Source organism: Misgurnus anguillicaudatus, chromosome 12 (genome assembly GCF_027580225.2).
Source record: "Misgurnus anguillicaudatus chromosome 12, ASM2758022v2, whole genome shotgun sequence".
Lineage (NCBI taxonomy): Eukaryota > Metazoa > Chordata > Actinopteri > Cypriniformes > Cobitidae > Misgurnus > Misgurnus anguillicaudatus.
The window spans coordinates 17436542-17456649 of record NC_073348.2 but is presented as its reverse complement, the minus strand read 5'-3'; the positions used below and the strand labels follow the sequence as shown (position 1 = coordinate 17456649).

Genomic DNA, 20108 nt, shown 5'->3' with positions numbered 1-20108 from the left:
TAATATTTAATACTCGTTTAGCTGATTGCGCTTTTTGCTATTTCTGTGTTGCTAGCGGAGGACGTGCACGGACCTCGCACAATTAACTTCATATAAATTTTTATTAATTAATCGCACACTGAACAGCGACAGGTAAGGGAAGATATGTTATTTGGTGTTTTTCTGAAGAATACAGTCAGTTCGTACGAAAATGTAATCATAAATATGAACTGCGAACAATTAACTATTATAAATATAACAGCGTGAAATGGGTGAAGAGGAACTCCCTACATTAAAGCAATAAGCATTTCTGTAGGCTAAAACTATACATCACCTCTGTTTATGTTTGATTGAAGTTTGCATTTGCTTAAATTTATTTTTGCTTCAAATTCACTACTGTTTACTACTGTTCACTTGAATGCATCCTTTTTAAATCATAAAGACCTTTCTTAGCTAGAAGGGGGAGCTAGAACAATATAAGACTTTCCCAAACACATTTTTATAGGTTCAAAAATAGTGTCTGTTGCAGTTGACGGCAAAGGATCCAGGTATGAATTTGTCAATATCGCACACCCCTAGGCTGCATAAATGCACAAATGTAAGCTATTATTATAGTAATAAGTTATTTTACACTTTTATGCGCATGCCCAGTTACGTGATTGGTCATGTATCATGCGTTTATGGTCGTGTATAGTGTGGATGAAGATTCTTTTTAAAATGCCAGTATTAACGAGGATCGTTTTCATTTTAAAATGCCGTTTTAAAACGCAAATACTCTAATGTAAACAGGGCTTCAATCTTTTGAATCAGCTCCCCTTTAATAGTGTTCACACTTGCTGAAGGCTCTCTCCTAAAATCAAAACATCTCCTTAGTTTAAGTTAAGATATTTAGCTGCAGATTTAATTTGTCATACCAAGAAATACATTTATAAAAAGGGTTGCTAGCGTGCTGATATTTATTGGGATTAGCGGGGATTGCAGGGGTGTACTAACAGTTTGTAAAATTTTGTAATATTTTGGTACATGGCCGTAGTCTGATTCTGTTCAACTAATTCTGCCCCATTTATAAACGTTGCGTACGCACAAAAAAAGGCGTACGCCACTCTCTACGCAATACTTGTTATTTATAAAAAGCAAACTTGACGGGAAAATGTGCCGTCCGTCACGCAAGCTCTGACCCAGGCGTACGCACAAAAACGGGTGAAATGAGAAATGGCGACACCGTCGGCAGATGGAAGAAACACGTGAAAGTGAAAGTGAAAATGACAACACTGCCTCTCATAAATAACATGAAGACTTCACAAAGCAAGTCTTACAATTAACAGCCTACACGAACACCCGTTTGATCGATCAGCAGCGAAACAAAACAAAAAAAATCAATCGAAAATTACAACAGAAATTCAAATGAACACATATTTGCTAAAAGAAAAGTGAAATATGTTCTGCAGTAATATTGGCATGTTGTGCAATTCATCCTCATAAAGAATATAGTTAACAGAACGAAATAATGTACAAAACTGATATTCTCGTCAATGTGTCCGTCTGGCAGAGCAGATATAGATGCAATTACAAAGACAGATAGATAGATAATTAAGGAGATATATAGACAGATAGATAAATAAATATCTCAAGTGGCTTTTTGGCATTAGTAATGCCCACACTGTGCCCTCCAAACAACATTTTTCTCCTCTTTTGCACCTCGCCAACGATAACTTCTACTTCACATTGAGTGAAGTTACGTTTTTTTTGATTTCCTCTCTGTGTTTGCCATGATTTCACAATCAATGCATATTAACTTGTGGGCATTTCACGGACTATTTATGGGCAACTATGGGTGTGTCATGAAGCCGCAAAAGCTGCGCTACATTTAGAATTGATTGTGATTTATTAAGGGGTAAATGCGTAGGATGTGCGTGCGCACGGTTTTATAAATCCGAATATTTCTGTGCGTACGCGCATCCTATGTTTCATCCGTACGCCACTTCTGACCCAAATCCTACGCAAACTTTTATAAATGAGGCCCCAGGTGTGCCTTAAGTCACCTACCAGGTCAAGCAGGTGCATATCACTGTTCTTGACATTCTTCCCTGGGCTCAAAAGCAGTCCAAAACATCTGAAACACAAACACATTTTTCACTAAACCACAGTTGAACAACATTCAGTAGCTCCAACACTGCATATCACATGACTAATTGTGGGTTCACTAGGCTAAGAAACAACTAAGTCATATCCAAGTGAATCATTTTATCTATAAATAAAGACATGTTTGGCCCACGCTCTGTTTCCAGGGCTTTCAAAGTGTTAATGCTTGCTGAAAGAACAGATTATTTAATAAGTTAATAGTTAAGTTAATAGGTAAAGGATTTCAGTTTTCCTTACATTCATACTGGATTCCAAAAACGGCTTATTTGTAGTAGTTAGTATTTGAAGTATTATGATATTATGTAGCATTATTAGTAGGATTAATAATGTTAAATGTGTCTTTATTGGCAGAAAACTGAAAAGACCCCTGGCCTGAGTTTCTACATATAGCACTTTTAAAAATGTTTATCATTTATACTTACACATCTGGCAGATGCTTTTACCCAAACTGACTTAAAAGTGCAAATCACTACATTATCTGGGACTCAAACTTATGACTTTGGGGTAACAGTATAGAACATTCACTATTTATGATTTAATTTAAACATAGTTATTTATTAGTTGCACACGATCATATGGCACTTTTAATTTTATTTGAATTGTGCACTGCAGACCCAGTACAAAGACTAAGAAAGAAAACATCCATATAGTAAACATAAAGACCACACAGCTGTGTGTTCACCCAGAGTTGGCTGCAGTTCAACACAACATCAGTCATCATAAAGAAAAATAACCCCCATTTTCTCATGGTCTGAATAAAGGCTTAACCTCAGAAAAAAAAACATAAATCAGCACTTGTTTATCAATATTAAATGAATTACTGGTTGTTATGGGAAACACTGAAGAAGACTCTTCCATCATGTGAAACCTCATAAATAGTGGTCTGCACACAAAGCACATGAGCAAGTTGACTTTGAGTGATACGCTAACAACAATGCTATATTTTCCAGTGGCAAGAAATTTTAAACTGAGTGGACCTTTGTGAAATAGGGTTGACCTCAATGCCTACTCTCAAGTTACACAATTGTACAATATAGGGCCAGATTTACTAACAGCTTGTGCCAGCGCAAACCATCATTTTGTTGTTAACTCTTTCCCCGCCAGCGTTTAAAAAAAACAAGTTGCCAGCCAGCACCAGATTTTCACAAAAGTTTATTGCTTTCCAGAAAATGTTCTTCTTTAAATATATAAACAATATACCACCTGGTGGATAATAGCGGTATTGCGGAAAGCCGGAAATTAGGCAGGGAAGCTTTTTCTCTTAAATGACGAGTTATCTCGTCAATGGCGGGGAAAGAGTTAAATAACAATGTCAAGATTTAGTGGTTCATTAGCGCTGAAAAGTTGTGGTCTAGTTATTTTTGCGACTGACCTTATTGCATATGCATTTCTAAGAGTTTCCCTTTCCAGGCATGTGATTGGCCAAGGTCAAAAAAGAAGGAAGGAACACAAAATAACTCGAATCACTCTCGTGGTAGTTTGATGTCACCTGCCTGACGTTTTTTGTGGCGCCGCATGAACTCAAACAAACCTAATGTCAGGGATGTTATATGTTACATGTTAGATGACGGCGAAGCGTGCGTCTACAAACGCGCGCATACCCACCCACCATCGCAAAAATAAAACTTATCGGATTTACGTGATTTAGAGTCATCCCACCAAGGTCCGAAAATAAGGAAATCCGAAAAATCACATCCCTGCTTTCAGATGCAAAATTTTTGGGAGGAGATCATTTAAATGCTTTACGCTACATGATTGACTCATGTTTGCATGTGTGTTATGAGTGGTATTTGTGCCATTACTTAACGCCCAAAAAGAGAACGTGTGATACAATGCAGAGGATTGTTTTAACATGTAAAAGTTTATTTGGAATGCCAGAGGAACATATTTTAAGAAAATGTTGTTTGCCAAGCCATATTATTATTATTTTTTTGCTAAAGCAAATAAAATAGGAGTCACTAGGAGAAGTCACACAATACCAGACGTTTCAAACCTTCATTTTGTGTCCTCCAGTTCTTTTCAGTGTACTATGGCTACTATGGTTAGCTGGGATTACACACCCCGCACGAAGGTAAAGCTAATCTTTTACATTATAGCAATGACGCTGGTAATGATGATTCTCTCATACCAATCAGCGATATACAGAGGTGCTACTTAAAAAAGTATTGGCTACTACGTACTGCACCAAGTGGAAAAGCCTCCAAAAGCAAGCTGACCCGACCCAAACCATGGTGTACTATGCAATGAAAAAGCACCATTAGACAATAAGCAACAATTACAAACATCAAAAAGAAAGTGAGAGTTAAAAATGAAAGTGTCAAGTATGGAATGCATACTCATGCTTGTGACCTCTGCATTTAACCCATCCCACAGAGGGTACATATACAGCTTAACAAAGAAAAAAAAAAGGCTTTGGACCAGAGTGCAAAGAAAACATCTCTCAATAGCCAGCTCTTTATTAGATGTCTGTTGGACGTATATCACAATCTTCTTGTCCATGCCTGGTCGCAGTTTAAAGCTCTGCCTGTCTTTGTCCTTTGAAACAGCACTGACACACAGTTTGCAGTTAGTACCCTCAGTTAGACAGTCTTAGCAGAAAAAAATACATTTACATATTCTATCACATTATTACATGATTTGCCATATTTATTTGCATGTTTTTTCTTTTTTTTTTACGCCATACTAGCTTCTTATACAGTTATTAAACGTCTTTCAAAGTAAATCTATGGGTTTTTATAACATTTAGTCAGAGGTCAGCTGCAGTTTGTGAAGTTTGAAATGTAAACGTTTTCCTACAATAACTCATCACATCACTTCGGAAGACATTTAATAACTTTACGGATTAGTATTTGATGGATGGATAAATTTTTTGGAGCATTAAAAATGGGGCACTATTCAATGCCGTTACAAAGCTGAGAAGAGCCGGATATAACTTAATACAATTTTAATTGTGTTCAGCTGAAAGAAAAGTCATAAAAACCCAGGATGGTTTGAGAGTGAGTAAAATATGGGCCAATTTAATTTTTGGGGTAATCTATTCCTTTAATAATTTTTTTGTGAACTACTTCAAACAAAAGCAAACAAAAGTCATGGAAGTCATTCAGTTGTGTTTTTTTCTTCTAATAAAACAAGGTCATAATAAAAACCGGTCCTCTGTTCAGTTCTTTTAGTGCAGCTGGTGCAGTGCTCGTCCGCTGTGCTAATTCAAGCCCTCAGATGTAAAACATGATCAATGAGAGGAAGCATGTGTCGACACTTTTGAGAAAGAAATGAATGAGGAGGACTTTTCTATTTTTAATCATTTCCTTCATCCAAACTGATCAGATGACTTCTGAAAGCTGGAAATGATAATATAACACCTCATTGGATTATGCGATTAAATTAATAGTTTACAATTTTGGCATTATTTACTCACCATCATATCATTACAAACTTACAGTTCTCTCAATTCTTCTTTAATGATAAGTATTCTTCAAAAATCCTCCAGGAAGGATGAAGGTTTGAGTAAATAATGACAATCATCATAGTGATCACTATAAAAATAGTTACAATTTTACATAATTTTATAGGGATGCATAAGGATTAATCGTGATTAATCTATAGCAGAATAAAAGTTTTGTTTACATCATATATGTGTGTGTTTAAACTGTGTATAATGACATTCATTGTATAGATAAATGCACACACATGCATGTATATATTTAAGAAATGTTTACATGTGTATATGCATTTGTATATTCATGTATAATTTATAATATATACAAATATAAATACTTAATATATAAATATATATTTTTTCTTAAAATTATACATGCATGTGCGCATATTTATATATACATAATTATTATACACAGTTTACACACATACATGATGTAAACAAAAACTTTTATTCTGCTATAGATTAATCGTGATTAATCGATATGCATCCCTAGAGCCATCGTATGGGTTCAAACATATGCCTTAGCATCATATGCACCACTTTTATGCACTCTTTTGTCTTTTTGGAGCTTGAAAGATTAATGGTTGCAAAGAGGAACATAACATTTCTCTTTTCTCCCAGAGGTTTAAAATATATCAGTGTTAATAAATAAAGAACAATTGTCATATTTTGGGTAAAATATACCTTTAAACGGCTTTAAATAATAAAGTAAATCAAAATTAAGAAAGTAACTGAGAGTCACCTAAATGTACCCTTCCCATCATCCTCTTTGATTTCCAGACTGACGGTGAAGGTGAAAACATCACTGTCTGGTGTAACAGGTGGGGCCTTGGTTGTGAGTGGCGCTTTATTGGCTGATCTTCGAAAGGCTGTGGCAAAGCTGTAGAGTATTCGGCTGACCTACAAAGAAAAACAGACACCGGAGACAAAACAGTGTTCAGTGACAGAGGCTGCATTACAACAGCCAACAGTCAGTTCATTCTCAGGTTGTCAACTCTCTCATCACAGATATTGCATCATCTCTAGTCTGAAAAGCGGCCTATTACATTTAAATAAACACAAATATAGTATATAATTTGAAGTAACGTGCACTTTTAAAAGATGTAATAGATTGTGGCTACTGAGTGTGTTAAATGGATCATTGTTAGGATATTTATGGCCTTTACAGCTGAGGCCTAGTCACATGATATTGAGGCTTAAAGTGTGATCTGTCAGTGTGTTGTCATGCCTAATAATGTAGCAAATGACAAGAAATATAACTTAACATACTGTATGCACTCTGGGAACACCAAAGACTTATTTGACATCTTTAAAGGACAAGTTCGGTATTTCACACTTAAAGCCCTGTTTTCAGATTGTTTATGATGAAATAGAAAGGTTTTGACTGAAATTTCGATATATGATGCTGGCCCGAGAATTTTCGGGTGTCTGCTGTATGACACCAAACTTCTATAATGGCTGCATAGGTTGACCGGAAAAATCCCTCCCAATATGCACCAAACCCCCGTCCACAAAGACGTGAAACCCAGCGAGTGGCCAGGGGCGCTCACTGACATGCCCACACAAAAATCGCGCCAAAAGATGCTTTCCAACAGGTTTTATCGTAGTTTTTGTCCAACTCAATTGACTTGTATTAGATGTGCTGTGAGGTACGATATTACTCCACGCCAGGAATGTTGTTTGTATTCTTGCAATTGGCAAAGGTGGATTATCGCCACCAACTGGGCTTGAGTGTCTATTATTCAAGCTCTCAACGGAAGAATATACGGGTGTGAGGCGTTTGAAAAAATAGGTCCACAGGTTTACAACGAATGCTAAAACACCTGTTGGAAAGCTTCTTTGAGCATTTAGTTAAAACTAACAAAAAAAAATCAAAATAATCTATACGGTCCTGATATGACACAAGTGTTTTTAAGTAAACTGTGGCTTATTCAAAATTAAAACTACAATTCATATCAAGAGCACATATTATGCCATCGCTAAAATTACCTTTTATGTAGCGTGTCATGTGGTGACCCCCTTCCTAAAATATATATCCATTTATATAAATTTTCTCTAGAAAGAAACATTTAAAGGGGACATTTCAAAAGACTTATAAGATGTAAAATAAATCTTTGGTGTCCCCAGAGTACACATGTGAAGTTTTAGCTTAAAATACCATAGATCATTTATTATAACATTTTGTAGGTGTGAGGAAAAATGTGCCGTTTATGGAAGTGTGCCATGATGATGGTTTGTTGAAATTGAAACTTAGTTGTGTTTCTCTCTCTGTCTCTCTCTCTCTCTCTCTCTCTCTCTCTCTCTCTGTGGGCACTAAATGGCAGTGCCGTGATTGGATAGTGCAGATTAAAGGGATATATTTATATATAATATCCCCTTTTGGGAAGCCAAATTTCAATTACCTATTTTTTCACACTTGCAGAGAATGGTTACTAAGTTACTGGGTTGTTCTTTCTCACATTTTCTAGGTTGAAAGAAGCACTTTGAACCCAATTATAGCACTTAAACATGGTAAAAGTCAGATTTACATGATATGTCCCGGCCATTTAAACTGTGTAAGGTAAATGCAACTGTGATATTATAAGAAAGGAACACCATATTGTTTCCAAAATGTAAATAATCAGTTACAGAGTTTTATATTTTTAATTTGTCATTTTCTCTGATATTCTGGGAAAAATTGTCAAAACTGTTCCTGGCCCCCATCTACTTTTCCCTTGTATAACAAAACAGCAGTGAAAACATGCTGCTACATCTTTTTTGTTGCATGTGATTTAAAAGATCTGTGTAAAGTGGGTGATTCTCGCGAAATTGGACTTATGAGGTGTCATGAAACATTTAGCTAAAAAAGTAAATGCAAAGTAAGAGTATCAAAATAAAAAACATACAGTTACAAACATCTCTTCATGTACTATTTTGCACATGATTTCAAATGACATCATACAAACCAATTTTGTTGTGTTTTCCACATTTAAGGGAACATTTTCATTACCGCAACGTGTCCATGACTGGATTTGGGCTCTGGAAATATTTATAATTAAAAAATCTAAAAAATAAAAAGCTTTAGTGCATGTTATACTATAAACATTTACAGTAAAGAAACATGTGGTATTTGCTGATCATTGGTAAATGTAGAGACGATAATAAGGAATATAAAATATATAAATTTTCTCATCCTCCGCAACAATTTTCAATCATTGTTTAAGCCCTCAAGGAACTAACATTTTCCAAAAAAAAATGTTGGAAAGGACATAATTGAATGTGACACTCAAGATGTCTACCAGGTAAGCAGTTCTTATTTTTTCTCTCTAGATAAAAGTTGGCATTTTGTTTGTCATAGTACCTACACAACTTTTTAGTTATCATTACAGAAACATGAGTTCGTAAATGCATATATTTAATGTAATATCATGTTGCGGTAATGATAATTTTTGATAATGATAATCTAAAAAATGTAAATAATTCTATAGGAAATATTTTTTAAATCCTTTAAAAATAATGATTATACTAAGTTCAGACCTTTATCTTATATGTGCAAAAAAAAAAAAAATTGGCTTCAAAGGCTTTTAAAAAGAAATCTGATGCTGGACACATTCTAAGTCTGGATTTCGTGAGAATCACCCAAGTACTCCTTTATTCCTTCACTGTAAAAGTGGAAACATGTTTGCCTTACCGCTTCTTGAATCTCACAACGGAAGACGTGGATACGGAAGATCTCGGCGTTGTAGTGGCTTTCAGTAAAGGCAAAGCAGTCGCTCTCCGGTGTCCCGTCATGGCCGCGAACACAGAATAGGATCTTGTAAATGGGATAGTTGGCAATCTCAGTGCTGGTCTGAGGGTCCAGCAACCTGATCAAATGGATTTTGGGGTTAACTCACATCTATAAACGCTCTGCAACATCATGTGGCTTTAGCCCCACCCAAAATCCCACTGTACCTGACGGTTCCCTCTGAGACCCCAGGCACAGAGAGGGTGACATCCAAGGGCATCTGGCACTGGCTGCGGAGTATGCTGACCATACGCAAGGCCTCAACCTCGCTGCGCGGGGCGTTCACTGACGCACAGCCTAAATACGTCAGTTTGCTGAACACAACGCTGTCCTCGTCTGGGACAGGAGTCCCGGGACTTAATTCAGCAGGCTCATCTATAAGTACAGATGGGTATATAACAGGTGGTTAGAAACTCACTGCAAACTGGAATTATATACATCCTCATACACACACACACACGTTTATGTCCATTTACTACGACTCTGTGGAAAACTTAATTCTGATTGGTCAACCTAATAATATATATATGAGATTATATATTTACAAATAATTAAAGCAAATTCCATGTTTTTAAACTTTGTTTTGGCTTAAAGCTGCTGCTGTTTTTTTTCTTGTAGATGGTTTGCGTTTGTTACAAAATGAGTTAATAAATTATTTGAAATCAATATTTTGTGTCCGCTTTATGTACGCATGTGGAAAGTGGCCGTGTAATAGGTGGATAATGGACAGCCAGCCGGTTGTTATTGCGTAATAAACCCTTTTAGGCTGACACAAGATCCCTCTGCTTTAAATTGGAGTAGATCACCCTGTTAGGGGTTTATTCTGTAATGACAACCCTCTGGACGTACATTATCCCTTATATTTATTGTCTGGTTTATACTATTGTCTATAATGGGCTAAATGATTATATAACATCGTGGGGCATATTTAAATAGCTATTTCTAATGAATTAATTTTCTAAAAAAAATTATTTAAAGTTAAACACTAAATAAAGCTACAGTACGTCTGTACATGCACCAATAAGTCAAATGTGTCTTATTAAGAAACACCAGCAGGTGGCAATGATTGCACAAGTATGCTACATATGCCCTCCCCTTAGTGACATTAAGAAAAGACTGATCCATTTCGAAATTTGAGCACAAAAACCATACAAGATTGCATTTAAAATAAAACTTGAGATATTTGTACTTTTATGGTATTTTTCATAAAAAAAGTAAAAGCTGATACTGTTATGAATTATTCAAAACAAAAACTTCACTTTTCTGTATAAACTGCATTTTTACCCCTGTAAGATCTCTCATTGAGTTCGCTCTCCTGAGCTCCTTTAACAGGCAACATCATGTCGAGTTTAGGGGGTGTCTGGCAGGGCCGTGGTGGAGCGGCAGAGGTGGGGTAGCCATGGCTTCCCGCACCCAGTGGGTCGGTTTCTCCCTCCAGCTCAGTCATGGACGGGTCCATCAGCACATCCTCCAGCTCCTGCTGTAATTGCTGCTCACTGCCGTTACCCACAATCTACACACACATAGACAAATCAATGTACATGTTTACTCTACAACTCAAGAAAAAAATAATGCAAACAGATTATCAAGCAATACTTGACCAGTGTTCCAGGTTCAGTATGTACGTTAAAGGATTAGTCCATTTTCTAAAAAAAAATCCAGATAATTGTCATGTCATCCGAAATGTTGATGTCTGTCTTTGTTCAGTCAAGAAGAAATTATGTTTTTTGAGGAAAACATTCCAGGATTTTTCTCATTTTAATAGACTTTAATGGACCCCAAAACGTAACAGTTTTAATGCAGTTTAAAATTGCAGTTTCAAAGGACTCTAAACGATCTCAAACGAGGCATAAGGGTCTTATCTAGCGAAACAATTGTCAATGTTGACAAAAAAAACATATATATATATGCACTTTTAATCCACAACTTCTCCAGCGCGACCTCACGTAATTGTGTAATGCCATGGAAAGGTCACGTGTTACATATATGAAACGCACATTTGCGGACCATTTTAAACAATTAACTGACACAAAGACATTTATTAGTATCATTCGACATACCACAATGTCGAAACGGTCCTCTTTCTCCACACTTGTAAACACTGGGGCGTAGTTTCGCATACATCATCCGTGACCTCTTGACGTTATGACGTATTACGTGAGGTCGCGCTGGCGCGTCACGGGACCGGAGATGGACGAGAAGTTGTGGTTTAAAGATACATATTTTTAATTTAATAATGACGGTCGTTTCGCTAGATGGGACCCTTGTGCCTCGTTTGGGATCGTTTGGAGTCCTTTGAAACTACAATTTTAAACTGCATTAAAACTGCATTAGGTGTTGGGGTCCATTAAAGTCCATGAGAAAAATCCTGGAAGGTTTTCCTCAAAAAACATAATTTCTTCTCGACTGAACAAAGAAAGACATCAACATTTTGGATGACATGGTGGTGAGTAAATTATCTGGATTTCCTTTAACTGCCAGCTCAACCAAACGGTTGAGCACATTTTGAGTCCCCATATTTTATTGAGAAGAGTACCTAACTTAACTCAAGCTTATTGAGCCATCTCTACTATTTGTTTAAGATATGTTATGCCAAAAAAATCCACTAGATATCAATGTGTCAATCAAAAGCACTTGTCACAAAACATTTTGTTATGTGGATGTCAGAAAGAAAAAAATTACTCCTGCTATGTGAACTGTTTCATGTTGAAATTTTGCAAGGAAACCATATTTTTTTGACATATTACACTGTAAGAGCCCTAACTTTACAAAATTATGTTACTTGGTGCCATGAAAAAACTTTCGTATGTTTTAAATAATTTTTCAAAAACATGCTCAACCAAACGGTTGATTTGTCACTTTATGGTAAAAGTAGAAAAGCTAAGGTAATGTTTTCAGATCATCCATTTCTGCAATCAGAATGTACTATTTGCTGAGAAATATACATTTCTGATCATTCACAGCTATGAATATGACACAGCTATTGTTTTTTCTTATTGAAAATATTGAGATAACTTCTTAAGTATGTATTTTTGCCACTTCTGGATATTTTTTGAAATAACTATAATGAATTCATATAATTAATGTATGGAAATCATAATTACTGATTAATTAATCAAAAATTACTTCTTAAATGATGTTTTAAATTATTTGAAGGATTGTTTGTAACGTTGGACTACTCTACACAGCATTGCTGGTTTACAAAGAAATGTTAAAGGGGCCGTGTCACAAGACTTTTTTTAAGATGTCTTGGTGTCCCCCAGAGCACATATGTGATGTTTTAGCTCAAAATACCATATAAATAATTTATTATAGCATGTTAAAATTGCTACTTTGTAGGTGTGAGCAAAAATGTGTCGTTTTGGGTGGGTGTGTCCTTTAAAATGCAAATGAGCGGATGAAGTGCAAACACTGATCACAATGATGGTGGTTTGTTGAAATTGAAACTTAATTGTGCTGTGAAATATTTTCTCTCTCTCCCTCTCTGCACTAAAAGGCAGTGCTGTGGTTGGAAAGTGCAAATTAAGGGGCGGAATTATTATAATAAGAGCTCCTTCTGACATCACAAGGGGAGCCAAATTTCAATTACCTATATTTTCACATGCTTGTAGAGAATGGTTTACCAAAACTAAGTTACTGGGTTGATCTTTTTCACATTTTCTAGGTTGATAGAAGCACTGGGGACCCAACCATAGCACTTAAACATGGAAAATGTCAGATTTTCATGCCATGACCCCTTTAATTTATCTAAAAAAAACAAAAAAATATGTTGCACTACCACACTTGACAGTGTGTTTCTTAAATCATAAATACTAAAATGCCATTGTATTACTATCTTTGGCCTTCTTTTATTTTAGGTTTTAAATGCAGAAAGTCCTTATTTTTGTTACTTTTAGTCATTTTTATTGCAAAAAAACATGAAAACATTTCATTTCCTGTGTTAAAATGAAAACTATTATAAAATAAAATAAAAATATTTTAATATGTTATACTTTAATAAATGAAGAAGATTTAATATACAAAACCATTTTATTTTGATTATGTTTGTAAAAAATTAGTATTATAGTATAGTACTATATTTTCTAATTTCTATAGTATGTGTTTGAATTCCTTTAAGTGACATATCAACCGTTTGGTAGAGGCTGATTTTTAAAAAAAATAATGGGATGTGTTGAAAAAAAAATACATTGATTGTGTTAACTAGTGAGATTAGGAGATAAGAAATGCAAACAAATTTTTTTTCAAATGCCTTTTTCTTGGTGTGGCAGTTAAAGGGTTAAGAAAATGGACTAATCCTTTAAGCATTATAAGCCAGGGCTCAATATTAACGCTAGTCTGCTTGTCTTTTACTTGCTCGACTTGGCAACTTGAAAATGCCCACCACAAAATCTAAACTGATTGCCACAAATAGATTTTTGCAGATCATGTTTTTCACCACCTCTCTCTCACGTGACATTTTCAGATGCGGATCCATGTGCGGTTACGAAATTGCGGTGTGAAAATTGACATGGCTGAAATGTCATTATTATGTCCGGGCAAGTGACTTTTTTAACAAATGTACTTTTCCGAAGGACAACCACAAAGCTTAATGTCAAGCCCTGTGTGTGATGTCATATGTAACATTCGGTCTATTATCACTGAACATTTTGACAGATGCCAGCTTATACAAGATATACAATATGTAAACCTCACGCCCCCTAACTTCTTGTCAGCCCACTCCAGAGAGATGCGTAATAATGGGTAATAAAATGTCAACACAAGTAAGAAAACTTCAATGTCGCAGGGTCTTTATCTGTGTTGTGTAAATAAATTATATTTATTTAAATCATATTTCAAATCAGCAGAATGCATGTGAACACAAATGATCCAGTTTGATTTTATTCAGTTTTCAGGAAGTTGTTCCTCTGGAACAGGAAACCTGTAATTATTCAGTATGATTCACAAAAGGAAAGAGAAAAAGGGGAATTGTGTTCCTTGTAGTCCAAGATGCAGATGACAGAGCATAAAATCTGCAGGCCAATGGCAGGAGCGACAAATAAAACAAGAGACAATTGAGCAACACTGCTCATTGGATGAACTACTGTACTGTACATGACTAAAATCATTCAAACATTCAGGCACCAATTAAAAAAAAATATATAGTTTTATATATATATATATAATTGAAAATACTTAGAAATAAAAGATCTAGCACGGTTTGTACACTGAATGGACTATACAGATACTGGAATTATGTCTGCACTAACACAAAAACAGACCTAGAATAAGACAAATGGTGATAATACAAAAAACAGCAGGGTACAAACAGTCAAGCGCTAAAAGGGTAGGTCAGCCGGGCCACCGGGTGTCTACAGGCATTGCACGATGCACAACAACTATCACCTATAACCCCACATTGAGCCACTGCACAGGCCAGAAAAGCGTCAGTCAAACCGATCAGCATAGGACACATGGCACAGACACAGCTTCACCACAGAGCCACAAAGGAGAAAACAGATAAAAAGAGGAAGAAAGACTGACCTTAAAGCTGACCCCTTCCTCAGAAATCACCTGTGTAACAAACAAAGTGTTTAAGGGACGGCTTTACATTGCAGAGGTGAGATGATGAGGTGGATGAACTAACTGAGAGACAAAACTTTCTCTATGAAAGCATCAGATATGACAACCCAACAAAAACATCCTCACCTTATCTGCCACTGGAGAACGATGCTTTTTGGATCATTTTATATATTTTAATATTGGTTCGACTATTTAAAGGTACATCAAGTCTTATGTTATACAATAGTTTTGTGTTTTGATAAGGATAAAAATATTTATTTACATGATGGTTCAAGAGTTTCTGAGAATTTTCAAGGTTGAAAACTTCATGGGAATTGACAGGAATATATGGGAATTAACAGGAATAAATGGGAAACTGGGAATTTGAAAAAAAAATGCAGTGTTGCATACAACAGGGAACTTAAATGTTACAAATAATTTTTTTTTAAACAACAAGATTTAATACAATTTCAGTTGAATTTCTACCCTGCACATTCCTCAATCACCTGTACACTGCTTACTGAAGAGCCATTGAGGCCACACCCTCTGCATGTACTTGCATTCTTTCATAACATGTACAGATAATTTGAAGCCAGTCAATTAGATATCTAAATAAAAGCTAGCACTATTTGATTGAAAGATTATGAGGCTAGCTATCTTGTAGCTAGCCCAAGCTGTGATGCTCTTTCTTCTACATTCTGCTAGCCCAGAGGTCCCCAACCACCGGGTCACGACCCAGTACCGGGTCGTGCACAAGTTGCCACTGGGTCGCAAGAAAGTCCAGAAAAAAATGTGTATAATAGCTACGTAATAGCTTAATCTGGAATTTTGTCCTTAAGAGCCGACTTCATATATATATAATGCATGGTTCTTTGACCTTTACTGCCGTTTAAAACGTTATACATTTAGAAAATCAGGATTTTCAGCACTTTGTTCGAACATCAACTTTTTTAAATCTGAACCCACTTTATTTGGAACAACATGCGTCTCCTAACCACAACCTGTAAGTATGATTATAGCTACATACTTGCTTAAAGGTATGCAAGCGGCTAACGCATGTGCACTAACTTAAGTGTTTACATTTTTGCTATGGTTCGGATAGCTTACATACTTGCTTAAATGAGTGTAAAATGTTAGTTTCTGTCGTCGTTTTTATTGCTTGGATTAATGATGAATGATGTTGTTGTTTAAACTCTTAATATACTTTCAAAGAGTCAAATTAGCAAGCGGCTAACGCATGCTGCACTTACGGTTTTGCTATGACTCGGTTAGCTTACATAAATGCTTAAATGAGTGTAAAATGTTTTTTATTGCTTGGATTAATGATGATTGATGTGTATTGATGTCGATAATGTCTTCTCAATAAATCATGTTAGCACTAGGTCAATACATGTTGCACTATTGTTGGTCTGTGCGAAGACTCTGTCAGTTGACCAATCAGAGCAGAGTAGGCTACTGAAAGTTGGGGTTTAGGCAGACTGAGTCGTTGAACGGCTTCACACAAATCGTTTGGGGATCTCTGAGAAATGGGGTAATTTTAAATTTATATTTTGAGAAATTACAGTGTTTTTTGACCTTGCATGCATTTAAACATTTTGCCCGGGACAGTGATAGGATGCTTAAAATTGGCATCTTTCTGGCTCTTTAATATTCCAATGATTTCTGAAGTATTTTTGATCAAATAAGTCTTGATGAACATAAATATCAGGATTCTTCAAAAAAAAATTAATTACCTTGCATGCATGTCTGCTTATGACAAAACAAAATGTTTGTATATGATATAGTTTATATAAGTTTCCCAAAATTTCCAAATAATTCCTGTAAATTCCTGTTAAATTTCAAATTGCAATTGAAAGTTTCCAAAAATTTTCTGAAAACTTTTCGCTCCTTTGCAACCCCAGATAACGCTCATTTATTTAAATTGTACAGAAAGTCCTTTGAAAGAGAGTGTGTGTGGTTTAATAGGAACAACAAGGTCAGATAAGAGAACATATTTTTGGATGAGCAAATCCTTTTACAGATCCGAACCGAATCCGAACCAAAGATGAATGATGATGACCAACCAAGTCAAAAGAGTGACGGTGAAAATAACATTCAAGCATGTTGACCAGAAGGCCCTGAAAAGAGGCAGGAATTCACCGGAATTACCAAAATCTTCAGGAATTCGGATCCATGAGTGGATGAGGTGTGTGTGACAATACAAATAGCCCATTGTAACAAAAAGAAATGGAAATGTAGGCATGTTTGAGGAACATCAACACAAGTGCCAATACAAATCAATCAGTAAAAGACATTATGTGGAAACAGACAAGGCCAGGCATGGGCTAAGCAGAAAACAAAACATGTAATGAAGGTGAGCAGGTAGCAAAGATGCACCAGCATTGAATCTCTGAGTCTGAACAACACACATGTAAAGAAAAGAAAGATGAACATTGTAAAACGAACAAGCTCGGTAGTGCACACTACATTTACTCATTACTAATACTGTCAAGTACTTTTAGCACATGTACTGTGTAAGCAACTTAGAAGATCACCCTGGCTATGTTCCAAAATCTGGTCAGGTACGTTGTTGTCTCCTGTCTTCATACACTAATAGAATAAATTGTACAAAAGCTGTCAGTACCCTTTAAAAGGGTCCTAATATGTACCTTTGAGGTACTAATATGCACTGCTTAGGAACAAAGGTGTACTTTTTTAAAGGTTACTGCTCCAGTGACAAATTTTGTACCTTTACTGCTGAGAGTGTAGGCGGCATCATAACAGAAATAAGTTTCTCTTCAGACAAATCAATAAAATTAGGGCTGTCAAAAGATTAATCACGATTAATCACATACAAAATAAAAGTTTGTGTTTGCATAATATTAATTATGTGTGTAATTATTATGTATATATGAATACACACACACACACACACACACACACACACACACACACACGCACACACGCACACACACGTATACATTTAAAGAAAAAAAAATCATAACAATATAAATTATATCAAAATCTAAATAAATATATATACCTGTAAATGTATCTAAAATACATGCTTCCATGTGTGTGTATTTATATACAAAATAATCTTGATTAACCTTTTGACAGCCCTAAATAAAATAAATTGCACACAGAAATACTACATAAAATATTTTAAAAGATTTAACTATTCAGTATGGATTAGGGCTGTCACAATTATGAAATTTGGCTGACTGTTAATTGTCTGATACATTGTGACGTTATGACGATTAATTGTCTGCTTTATAACTTTGACGATTATGACGATTATAGCCTGTTTTATTGCTTTGACATAATTTTTTTTGTTCATAAAATAATTTTCACACATTGTTGTGATTATTTAAATTAAATATTTTGCAAGGTTTACCTGCCAGTAATTATTAACACACATAGCACATATTTAGAAGTAATTATATAATGAATATATCTTTTAAAAACTGAAAATTCTTCATAAGAAAAAAACACAATAAAGTGTCTGAAAAATAACTGAAAATAAAAATGCAATCAAAATAAACGGACTATACCAGAACAGGCCTTAAAGGATAATTCCGGTATTTAACACTTTGAGTCTCATTTCTGGTTTGTTTTGGATGAACTACAGTGATGGACACAGAAATTTTGACAATTGGTCGTGTCTTGACTTTTCGACTCATTTAGAAGCGTCTCTTGACTGCTTCAGAATGGAAGTCAATGGCCATGCACAAAATGTCATTAAAACAACACTTAACATTCATTTTCAAAACTGTACTACTCACCGAGTGGTTCGTGGTGTTCGTTGATGATTAAAAACAAATATATTGGCGCAATGTATAATGTCAATCTGTGTTATTTGCTATAGTGGAACTATTTTTTCAGATACCTCACAACCGCGTATATACTTCCGCTCTATATTTGAGTCTAAAGCATGAATGAACGTAGTCCAACAAACTGTAATAAAACAGTAGCATACTTTCAAAATCAAGTTTATTTATAACACTTACACCATAAACATCAAATTCCACACATCAAATATGTTTTTTTTCATCGGCAGAACAATAAAGAAGATATTTAGCAGAAACCCCAGTGCTCCGTCATGCAAGTCAACAGATCCGCACACTTTAAGAGCTAAAGCATATATATCCAATACAACAGTAATCCCCCATAACTCTGTGTGACATATTGACGTCTTGTGAAGCAAATCAATCAGTTTTTGCAAGAAACTGAACGTTATTTACAACATTATTAGCGTGAATACCAAAGCAGGAAGCGTATTTTCCGTTTGAGGCGATCTTCCACTGGTGCAGTTTGGTGGCTGTTGGCTATGGATGTTGGTCTCTCTGCGCCACCTATAGAGTGGGAGCGTGAAGCGCACTTCCTGCTTGGCAAAAGCTCTGCATTAACGCTGTAAAATATTTATATATATATTCGAATCTCAAAACTGAAAATCGAATGTCAACCCACGGAACGAATATTCGAATATTCTGGTCCAGCCCTACAAATATGGGAAAAATTTATTCTGAGAGAAACCGAGCGAAAAACAACAACCACATGTAAACAGTCCCTTTTCTGTTTCCCGGCGGCGGAGTGATATATCAGCGAGCAATAAGTCTTCCAGAGAAGTCAATGGAATTTTACAAAATGCCAAATAAAACACGACAGAAACTGTATTTCGCTACACAACTTGTTTTTAATCATCAACGAACACCACGAACCACTCGGTGAGTAGTACAGTTTTGAAAATGAATGTTAAGTGTTGTTTTAATGACATGTTTGTGCATGGCCATTGACTTCCATTCTAAAGCAGTCAAGAGACGCTTCTAAACGAGTCAAAAACTCAAGACACGACCCATTGTCAAAATTTCTGTGTCCATCACTGTAGTTCATCCAAAACAAACCAGAAATGAGACTCAAAGTGTTAAATACCGGAATTATCCTTTAAATAGTAGCCAATCCTACTAAGGTCATTTTAGTACTAGACCACATGTCTATAGTGCCTGCAAAAAAACCAATTCCTTACAAATAATTTCCCTAGATTTGGAATTGCTGTTTTGGAAATTTATTTTTACCTGTTCATACTACTTATCAAAGCTTTGCAGCGTTTAAATGCTGTTGTTTTCACTGTATTGAATGGCTTTGCAATGTATCACGTTACACTGTCAGTTAAGGAGCGCCACCTAATACATTCTCGTTTATACAGGCGCTGCAGCTCCCCCTTGTGTTTTTAAAAAGATGTGCAATCATTGCGGTGATCTGAAA

General features: G+C 35.6%; 1 protein-coding gene across 4 annotated transcripts in view; it reads right to left on the bottom strand.

Moving 5' to 3' along the window:
• Nucleotides 1-20108, bottom strand: part of rabgap1 (RAB GTPase activating protein 1) — a 120008-nt gene that overhangs the window by 75942 nt on the left and 23958 nt on the right. For 2 of the 4 annotated variants that reach the window (XM_073874033.1, XM_073874035.1), the window contains 7 exons: nt 14847-14876; nt 10611-10839; nt 9494-9701; nt 9231-9405; nt 6303-6460; nt 4561-4669; nt 2026-2094 (listed from right to left, as the gene is read on the bottom strand). In XM_073874033.1, the coding sequence (XP_073730134.1) occupies nt 2026-2094; nt 4561-4669; nt 6303-6460; nt 9231-9405; nt 9494-9701; nt 10611-10839; nt 14847-14876 (978 nt within the window). The remainder of the gene's footprint in view (nt 1-2025; nt 2095-4560; nt 4670-6302; nt 6461-9230; nt 9406-9493; nt 9702-10610; nt 10840-14846; nt 14877-20108) is intronic. The other 2 variants (XM_073874034.1, XM_073874037.1) reach the window with 1 other exon arrangement.